The sequence below is a fragment of the Triticum urartu genome, chromosome 6A, assembly GCF_056163025.1.
Source record: "Triticum urartu cultivar PI428250 chromosome 6A, HENAU_Tu73, whole genome shotgun sequence".
In the NCBI taxonomy this organism is placed as follows: Eukaryota; Viridiplantae; Streptophyta; class Magnoliopsida; order Poales; family Poaceae; genus Triticum; species Triticum urartu.
Window position 1 is genome coordinate 450,450,785 of NC_141878.1, and position 10,520 is coordinate 450,461,304.

Here is a 10,520-nt window from a genome sequence, read left to right on the forward strand (position 1 = left end):
TCGGTCCGCGGACAGATACGGTGTCTGGTTTGAGGATCAGTGTTGGAGATGCCCTAACTGTCCATGCACCTGAACGTTTTAGCATGCAGCCTTGCGATCCTCCTTTTCCAGATAGATCACAATGTGTAGACGATCCCCCTTTTTCCAGAATAGCTATTACACCTTGGGAGGGGTGTTATTAATCTTCCCTAACTTGCCTCTTAAAATGCAAAATGTTTATTGGGATCGGTCAAACAAAATATTGAAAATGTACTGAGCGAACGTTTACACGACTTCTCATCACTAAGTGGTTTACAAGACAGTCCATAAAAAGAGCAAAAGAAGAACCAAGTCATACAACATTTTTTTTGCCTCTATCCTACCCTTGAAGCATCATGACTGCAATCGTGCTCCGCGCCAAAAAGAACGAAAAAAATCTTCAGGCTAAACCGCTTGTCCGATTTATAATCCCCTTGTTTGCATCGTCGGGGATTTTGCAAGTACATCTTACTTGCTTATATTTCATCAAAAGATAGTTGAGACCCAAAGTTGCCATCCAACGATTTTATGAAGTTGCCACTATATATATACAGTAATATTCAAAACGCAACTAATAACACATGATTGGATACCTCAAATATGAATGTATTATTTTTCTTTTGTCATATATTTTCCATAGTAAATACTACTCCTTAGTAGTACTAGTAGATGGGTAAGTGCAATGCACGTTGATATTTTTCCGCAAAAAAAAGCACGTTGATATCGGACAGATATTTTTTTGCATGTCATACTAGACAGACATTGATTGCACACACATATTAGGTACTCCCTCCGTCACGGTTTAGAAGGCGCGCTTGGAAATTCTCTGGGACCTAGGTGGTTATCTATTGGTTGTGGGATGTGCTAAAAAATAGCATTCACACTACGCATGCATATAGAAATAGTATATCAGAGTACTAATTAGCTACTAAAAATAAATGCAATGCGTCCTAAACCTTGTCTATTGTGGAAATGCACGCAAATTTAACTGTGCCTTCTAAACTGTGACGGAGAGAGTAGTATATTATTAATGCATTAATTACATGATTAGCTCTGACATGAATATTGGTAAGTACTGTAACTAATTGCACGCTAAATATGCTGAGCACTCACCACGGTAGAATAGATATAGAATTATAGATGTAGATATTTTGTACTTATTTTTGTAAGTGAAGGGTAGTGCAACGCGAGGAGAAGAAACGTGCTCCACAACCGGTGAATTTATCTAATTTTACTACTTTTTCAACAGTTATATCACGTGTCCCTGTTCGATGAATCTGGATGAAAAAAAAGAAAAGAAAGGGGTTTGAAATCGCGTGGGCTCCCTCGAGTGAACCTAGCAAATATACATGGCCTAACAAAAACATGTAGGCGCCATTGAATTCTTCAAGATTTTCTTGCCCTTTTTCCTGCCTCCGCCTCTATAAATAGTCTTGGCATCGATGCCACTCTCCCCCTCTCTCCCCGCCTTCCTCTCCTCGCGTATTGTTGGACCCCCGCTCTCGCCCAATCCAAGTCTCTTTCATACTAAGGTGTGCATGTTCTTCTTCTCCTAGCCAGTCGCCTAGTTTACTTGCTCGCATGCAATGCTCGGTTGGTCAAATATTTGTTCTTGAGGAGTATTCTTCCAAGTTCTTTCGTGTTGATGCATCTGCCGAAAGGCACAGCAAGGGCCAAAGCTGGACTGAAATTTGCTAGGGGACTCTCCTCCTCCTCTCTGTCCCTATGAAATTTGCCAGACAACTGGTTGCAGTTTGCCAGGGGACCAGAGCCTGCTATTGGATTGAATCCCCTTCTCTTGAGTGATTTGCTAATCTCCTGCGTGTTTTTTTAGCATTTAGCAGTCAGTGTGTATATGGGCGAGGTTCATTTAATTATTTCGTTTCTTGTAAATCTTCGGCTGAAGATTTGGTCGTCGAGGACAAGGTTGAATTACCGAACTGATAGTCAAGTCAAATGTTTGAAACTTGGCCTTTTCCCACTAACCTGCTGTAACCTGACGTTCTCATGCTTCCATCATAGCTTGGTTCTTATGCTTCGGCCATGGTATAGCGGCGCAATCGCTCTTCTCATATTCGCGCCTCTGGCAATTTAATCGCGCTGAACTTGCGTACAGAACATAGATGCGTTAGGTTTACCTACCGTTCTTAAGTTCAGAGGCAGAAACAGAAACACTCACCAAGGCATTAACACCTGGGCCAGAGCACACATGGCATCAGACATCAGTGATTGGGCCGGCATATCATTGCAGATGTTTATATTCTTTCAGAAAATGTTAATAGTACAAGGTTAAGTATCATATTTCTTTTGGCAATTGAGTAGTTTACCGTACCTTAACCATAGTTAATGCCAACCCAGCTATATGCAAGTTTTTACTTTGACAGTTTCCCTTTTCCTTGTGCTTTTCCTGGATGTTGTTTTCTTCCTCTATCACGATAACGACACAGATTTAACATGGCTTGACACTTGATCCATGTGTGGTTGTCGACGTCGTGCAAGTAACTAGTCTGCTATTTGAACTTTCCGGGTAACTGAAAAGGTCCTCTTGTTGATTAATTCGTGCAGTGACACCTTCTGAACATCGGAGTTTTCTCGAAAAGGAGGTTGAAGCCCGGGCCTCTGCATCATTCTGAACATTGGAGTTAAACGGAGCTGGCTTTGCATGGCTTTTCCTATGTGCCAATCCACTCTTCTGATATAGATGTGTCATCTCTCTCAGCATGACAAGGTACTGTACTACAAATCATCCCGAATTACCTTCTCTTTTCTCATGGAGCAGACGCCCTTTGCCTAACGCTATGCTGCCTTCTCTCCTCAGTTCACAGGTACTCTGCTTTTGATGAACTTCCTCCACACCTGCAGTGACAAGAAAACGCTGAAGAAGTGGTTCTTCATCGACAAGACAGTGGGCTAAGAGAATCCAGCTGAAAGAGAGACGACCGCCGTTCTGACCACATTTTTTCCTCGTCCCACCCGATGGATTTGAGCAACGGCTCACCGGTCATCAGTGATCCGATGTCAATGAGCCAGTCGTTGATGGGAGTGCTGCCTTCCAACATGATGCCGTTTTCAGTCAGGCCCGGAGGTTACTCCGGCGCTGGTGGCGCCGGCGTAAACGTCAGCAGGCGCAAGATCGAGGAGGTCCTCGTGAGCGGGCTGCTGGATGCCATGAAATCCTCGTCGCCGCGTAAGAAGCACAACGTGGTCTTCGGCCAGGAAAACCTGCCCGAGGAAGATCCTGCCTACAGTGCATGGATGGTAAGAAGATTGACTTAGTGAGCAGTAGTCTAGTTACTTATGCCTCTTCTGAAGAAAGACTTACAGATATGCGTCTTGTGCTGCAGGCCAAATGCCCCTCTGCTCTGGCTTCCTTCAAGCAGATCGTAGCCAGTGCACAAGGCAAGAAGATTGCTGTGTTCCTGGACTACGATGGCACCCTGTCGCCGATCGTCGACGACCCTGAAAAAGCCGTCATGTCCCCTGTGGTATGTCAGAAAAACTTGCTTAAACTAGTAACACTTCTTGGTTGTCAACAAATGAGCACCTGCTTATAGTTGTCCCAAAAACATTTTCTCCTTAGATGAGAGCTGCTGTGAGAAACGTCGCCAAGTACTTCCCCGCCGCCATCGTCAGTGGAAGGTCCCGGAAGAAGGTACTGATGACTATACTAACTCTTTGCACATGTCACCTGTACTGATATCAGAATCCTCCCCAGTGATATGCAATTATATGCCTGGTTAATATTATATATGCATGTTTGATATCAGAATCCTAGTGATATGCAATTAATGGCTGGTTAATTTGATAGTTTTATTCCAATTTATGCAGGTTCTTGAATTCGTAAAACTGAAGGAACTCTGCTATGCTGGAAGTCATGGGATGGACATAATGACATCTTCTTCAGCACATTATGAACACAATGCTGAAAAGGTGAGCATTTCCTGCTCATTTGTTTCAGGGATGATAAAATCCACTGTCTTATGCGCGCAACACTCACAATTTCTTAACTCTACTTGTAGGGCAAAGAAGCCAACCTCTTCCAACCTGCTCGCGATTTTCTGCCTATGATCGATGAGGTGCGCTCCTTCTTATTTAACTCTGATGAAGCTGACAAACTGTAATACTTTAGTCGACTGGACAACTGAAACTTCAGAAGATGACAGGGATTCCATTCATGCAAAGCTCAGTGATTCTTGTGTTGTACGTACGTATTAATGGGTATTTTTCGCAACAGGTTTCCAAGGCCCTCTTGGAAGTTACGAGAGGAATCGAAGGCGCGAGCGTTGAGGACAACAAGTTCTGCGTGTCTGTTCATTACCGCAACGTAGACGAGAAGGTAAAAAAGAGACCCTGCGCCTCGAGCACTGGACGCTCTGTTTTGCCTCTTCTCTCGGTCTCTCCTCCCATGGACGGCAGATTCGCCTGACAGTTTTGCCTGCTTGCTGCTCGCAGGACTGGGAGCTGGTCGCACGGCTCGTAAACGAGGTGCTGGAGGATTTCCCCACTCTCAAAGTGACCAACGGGCGAATGGTTTTAGAGGTTCGTCCGGTGATCGACTGGGACAAGGGGAAGGCCGTCGAGTTCCTGCTTCAGTCGCTCGGCCTGAGTGACCCCGAGAACGTGATCCCAATCTACATCGGCGACGACCGCACCGACGAAGACGCGTTCAAGGTTCCCATTTCTTTCTCCGGCAGCTGTGCAGTCCATTCAGATCTTTGATCCAATTGTAAACTGTAAGCTCATGGTCTTCTTCCCCGTTGGTTCCATCAGGTGCTCCGGGAGAGGAACTGCGGGTACGGGATACTGGTCTCGCAGGCGCCCAAGGAAACCGAAGCCTTCTACTCGCTCAGGGACCCGTGTGAAGTAAAGCTCTTTCTAGTTTTCTTGTGCTCTGCTCCTGCTGGCTCTGTTCAACGAATGGATTCCTGATCGATCGTTTGGTTCTCGTGCAGGTGATGGAGTTCCTGAACTCCTTGGTGAGGTGGAAGAAGCACTCGCTATGAACAAACGGGAGATGACTGTAGTTTCCGAGGCGACAGTTTTGCAGCGCTGGAAACCGTAGCTAGGGTCGAATGATGTCGCCGTCCCCTGTTAATTCGTTTAGGTCGATTGATATTCTTGTACTGCTAGTCATGTTCTTTGCCACCGAGAAATTTGATCGGTGGCTGCGTTGGTCTCTTGACATTGTAATTCGCAAGCAAGATATAGGCCTTTTCCCTCGCGTTCAATGCTGATAAATAAAAAACATGACTCAACAGCAAGGCCAAAACTCCAGCGAATACTTGCCATCGTCCGGCCCCAGCGCACACCTCCCTCCCCGCCGGCGGCCACTCCGGCCCCGGCGTCCACCCTCTGCTCCGATGGCCTCGGGCTCGCGAAGCCCCCCTTCGGTGTCCTCGACCTTTCCTCGGGAGCGTCCGATTGTCTCTGGGCTGGGGCTCTCGGGGTCGCCTGGCTCGGCGCGCTCCTCATCGGCGGGTGTCGCTCCGGCGGGTGCTGGGGCTTCGGCTCCGGACCAGGCTTGGCGCCAGAAAGGGCCGTCCCGGAAGGCCATGTGGCGTCGCCGGAAGGCGCTCCGTCGTCAGCAGGAGGCTGGCGACGGCCGCCGGAGCTCCTCGCCCTCGTCTTCTTCTCTGCGCCGCGAGATTCCTCAGGACATGTATGGACTCTGCTTTCGCTGTTTCAAGGAGGGGCATCAGCGGCAAGACTGCACCAACGACCCTGTTTGCATTCGCTGCGGCCTGTCGGGGCATGTCTCGTCGCAGTGCAAGAGACCCAGGAGCCCGACCCCGGAGGATGAGCTCCGTCGCGCTGTGATTGCTAAGGTGTCCGGGACGATGCCGGCGCCGCCAGCGGCTGCGGCCATGGGGCGGACATTGCAGGAGCCTGGACAGAGTGCGCCGCGTGCGTTAGCTCTGTCAGTTGCGCCCAATCTCCCCCTCGTGATGGCCGGCGTGGCCTCCCCGGCCGCGCAGGCTGGCATCTGTGTTCTGCAACGCTCTCCGGGGATGGACGAGCTTGAGCGCAGGCTGCAGCTCGCGGTTTTGATGTACGTTGGCGGAGCTAGGCCGCCGGTGTCATGTGAGGACGCGGCGGTCGCCATCTCACGCCAGCTTGACACACCGCGGCACCGATTCTCCATGCACAAGTACCACCCCGAGGATTTTCTGGTTGTATTTGCGTCGCATGAGCTCCGGAACAGAGCGCTGGGTGCCCCCGTGATCGAGCATGACAGTATCAAGCTCTTCGTCAAGCCCTGGCTTCGTCAAGCTCAAGCGAAATCCAGGATCATGCGGACACACAGGTGGATATCATGATTGAGGGAGTTCCGTCGCATGCCTGGTCGCGTGGCATGGCGGCCGAGCTCCTTGGGGATTCTTGCTGGATCGATAGCCTGGCTCCGGAAACTGCTAGCCGAGAAGATCTCTCTCTGTTCAAGCTTCGAGCGTGGTGTGTGGATCCGGACGAGGTGCCGGTTGCCAAGCGGCTGTGGGTGCCTGAGCCGCCGGAGCAGATGCCAGACCCCGCGGCGCGCCGTCCATCCTTCCTGCAATTGCTGGAGTACCCCACCATCATTCACATCAGGCGGATGAGGGATTTCTCCGCTCCGGATCTTTGGAGAAGGGAAGGGAGCTCGGATGACAGTGGGCAGAGCGGGCTGCCGGATGACTCCGACGATCTGGGCCCCGGTGGTGACGTGCAAGTGCTTCCCTGGACGCGAGGAGTTCTGGATGACCGCGGTGCTGGTCGGCGTTCGTTTGGTCCGGCGGCAGGAGGCGGCGGTGGCCGTTCCTACCGGCAAGCCCTGGCTGGCCGTGTGGGGCCCTTGGACTGGAGGATTCCGCCAATGACGGCAGAGCTGTCCGTTAAAGCTACTGATGGGGCCCCTCATGTGCCAGGCTCGGGAAGACCAGGAATTTCGAATCCGAGGCCATGCCCGTCGGTGCCGTTGGCGAATCCGATGCCAACACTTGGCATCCCATCGCCGGCGGATCAGAGCAACACAGGAGTTGGAGGTGCTTTTGACTCGGTCGTGTCCGCTGTCCCAGGTGCGCAGATGGTGGAGCCGACACTTTTGGTAGGCGGACAAGCCAATCATTTGGTGGAGATTGCGGTGGAGCCTTCGAGAGACCACGTTCTGGCAGTTGCGGATCCCACGCCGGTTCCTCTAGCCGTCCCATCGGTAGCTGGGCTGGCAAAGCCAGCTTCGGTGGGGGAGCCGCAGATCCCAGAGCTGAGGTCAGACATGACTGAGTCTATGACTGCCAAGGAGGTGGAACCAGTGGGGCCGTCTGCCGCACTCATGGACACGACGGATCCCATGCCCCAGGATGGTGGTGTGGCAGCCTCTGCTGTCGCTACAAACCTGGGTTCGGAGGCGCACTTAATCCGGCCAGAATTGCTGCATGCCACGCAACCCGAGACGAACGGCTGGCAGCCTATGGAGGAGCTCATCCCACCCAGTTGCCCCGCGGGCCCAGATATCGGTGCGTTGGTTGGATGTGCCAGCGCCGATGATCACCAGGACGGGTCGCCCCAGACTGATGTGGTGGTGGGGCCGCCTAGGGATCTGGTTGATGCTGCATGTGCATGTGACATGACTACGTCGCACGACATGCAAATCGTGGTCTCGTCGCAGGAATGGGGCGTCCAAGGGACGGGAGTTCTGCCGGAAGGAGATAAACTCACTGAGAAAGAACAGGTCGCCTTGGGCAACATCAAAACTTTCTGCACTGGGCTTCTCAAGAAACTTGCCCCCCCCCCGCTGCTAAAGGAGATCGAAGCTATGCGTGGCGTCCGCGCTGGCCAGGACCCGTTCACACCCCGGCGTAACACCAGATCCGTGTGCTCCTCGGCACGATCTAAATCCAAGGCGTCTGCGGCCGAAACGATCCTGCTCAAAACGCTGGGCATTGCCCATGATGACCTGGCCGTGTCGGAGGGAGCTCTTGGTCAACTTCGTGATATGTTTGACTACCACTCCAAGAACCACAACTAAGGGCGATCGCTGCGATCTTTGGCAAAGCAGTACCGTTGAACCTAGAGGGAGATATGGAGAAGCTCGTGGCTTCGTCCGCGTAGATGGCATGGTGCCGACATTGGAGCCTTGCCTCCCCATGTCGTACTCACCGGTGGAGTTAGTATGCTGGAATGTACGTGGCCTTAATAGTCCAGCTAGGAGGGATGCGTTGAGGGAGCTAGCGGACTCTATGCATGTTTCGATCTGGTGCATCCTAGAGTCTAAACTGGAGCATGTAGACCAATATGTGATTATGCAATGTTTAGGACCATCTTACGATGGTTTTGCGTACTTGCCGGCTTCGGCCACTCGAGGTGGCATCATCATCGCTTGGAACTCTTCCATAGCGATGGTTTCTAACACGGTGCGCGACACTAACTTCATCACGGGATTTGTCACACCGAGGGAAGGAGCTTCTTGGTGGCTTTCGGTTGTATATGGGCCTCAAGAGGACCCTCAAAAGGTCATGTTCTTGCAAGATCTCTCGGACAGGAGGGCACTCTGCCTGGGACCTTGGATGGTGATAGGCGACTTCAACCTCATCCTCCATGCGGCAGACAAGAACAACAATCTGTTAGATAGAAGGATGATGGGGAGATTCAAACGGTTTGTGGATGACAATGCCCTCAAAGAGCTATTCCTCCATGGCAGGCGGTTTACGTGGAGCAATGAAGGAGCGTTCCTACGATGAAGAAAATTGACCGCGCTTTCGTTTCGATAGACTGGGAGCTAGGATACCCGGAGTGCTTGATGCAGGCTCTTTCCACTGGAATCTCGGATCACTGTCCCCTATATATCTCTATGGAAGACCACCTGCAGCCGCGCAGGCATTTCAGATTTGAGATTTTTGGGTGAAACTGGAGGGGTTTATGGATCCTGTAGCCGAAGGATGGGTTTGTGACCAATCCATCACTGACCCCTTCTTGCGTCTGGATATACTTCTTAGAAACTGCGCCAAACACCTCACGACATGGGGACAGCGGCGAGTCGGGAACATCAAGCTTTAGATAGCGGTGGCCAACCTGGTGATTCTCAGGTTCGATTGTGCTCAAGAATCTCGTGTGATATCTGATGAGGAGAGAGGGCTTAGGAACATTCTCAAACGACTGGTGCTTGGGCTCGCTTCGCTGGAGAGGACGATTGCGAGACATAGGTCAAGGTTGAACTAGTTGCAAGATGGAGACGCTAACACCAAGCTATTTCATTTGGTGGCCAACGGCAGGAAATCCAAAAATTTCATCCCCGCTATCAACTCGGAGGGGCATGTCATTGCCGATCAGGAGGGGAAGGTGAAGGAAATATGCCCTAGAGGCAATAATAAAGTTATTATTTATTTCCTTATATCATGATAAATGTTTATTATTCATGCTAGAATTGTATTAACCGGAAACATAATACATGTGTGAATACATAGACAAACAGAGTGTCACTAGTATGCCTCTACTTGACTAGCTTGTTAATCAAAGATGGTTATGTTTCCTAACCATGGACAAAGAGTTGTTATTTGATTAACGGGGTCACATCATTAGTTGAATGATCTGATTGACTTGACCCATTCCGTTAGCTTAGCACTTGATCGTTTTAGTATGTTGCTATTGCTTTCTTCATGACTTATACATGTTCCTGTAACTATGAGATTATGCAACTCCCGTTTACCGGAGGAACACTTTGGGTGCTACCAAACGTCACAACGCAACTGGGTGATTATAAAGGAGTATTACAGGTGTCTCCAAAGGTACATGTTGGTTTGGCGTATTTCGAGATTAGGTTTTGTCACTCCGATTATCGGAGAGGTATCTCTGGGCCCTCTCGGTAATGCACATCACTTAAGCCTTGCAAGCATTGCGACTAATGAGTTAGTTGCGGGATGATGTATTACAGAATGAGTAAAGAGACTTGCCAGTAATGAGATTGAACTAGGTATGGGATACCGACGATCGAATTTCGGGCAAGTAACATACCGATGACAAAGGGAACAACGTATGTTGTTATGCGGTCTGACCGATAAAGATCTTCATAGAATATGTAGGAGCCAATATGGGCATCCAGGTCCCGCTATTGGTTATTGACCGGAGACGTGTCTCGGTCATGTCTACATTGTTCTCGAACCCGTAGGGTCCGCACGCTTAAGGTTTCGATGACAGTTATATTATGAGTTTATGAGTTTTGATGTACCGAAGGAGTTCGGAGTCCCGGATGAGATCGGGGACATGACGAGGAGTCTCGAAATGGTCGAGACGTAAAGATTGATATATTGGACGACTATATTCGGACATCGGAAAGGTTCCGAGTGATTCGGGTATTTTTCGGAGTACCGGGTAGTTACGGGAGAAGCAATGGGTCTTGATGGGCTTTAGTGGGAAGAGGAGAAAGGGCCAAGGGGCTGCTGCGCCCCCCTCCCCTCTAGTCCGAATTGGACTAGGGAAAAGGGGGCCGGCCACCTCTCCTTCTCCTCCACTTCCTTCTCCCTTCCTCCCGTCCT

General features: G+C 50.3%; 1 protein-coding gene and 1 pseudogene across 1 annotated transcript; both read left to right on the forward strand.

The window, feature by feature from the left end:
* The first annotated feature begins 1,414 nt into the window (after positions 1-1,414).
* On the forward strand, positions 1,415-5,246 carry LOC125514026 (putative trehalose-phosphate phosphatase 1). The gene is made up of 11 exons (XM_048679273.1): positions 1,415-1,550; positions 2,584-2,746; positions 2,837-3,276; positions 3,363-3,503; positions 3,599-3,670; positions 3,847-3,948; positions 4,038-4,094; positions 4,253-4,354; positions 4,471-4,689; positions 4,789-4,881; positions 4,971-5,246. The coding sequence occupies exons 3-11, from the start codon at positions 2,995-2,997 to the stop codon at positions 5,019-5,021; spliced, it is 1,119 nt and encodes a 372-aa protein (XP_048535230.1). The 5' UTR covers positions 1,415-1,550; positions 2,584-2,746; positions 2,837-2,994; the 3' UTR covers positions 5,022-5,246.
* Positions 5,247-5,264: 18 nt separating this feature from the next.
* On the forward strand, positions 5,265-9,413 carry LOC125514025 (uncharacterized; annotated as a pseudogene).
* Positions 9,414-10,520: the final 1,107 nt, after the last annotated feature.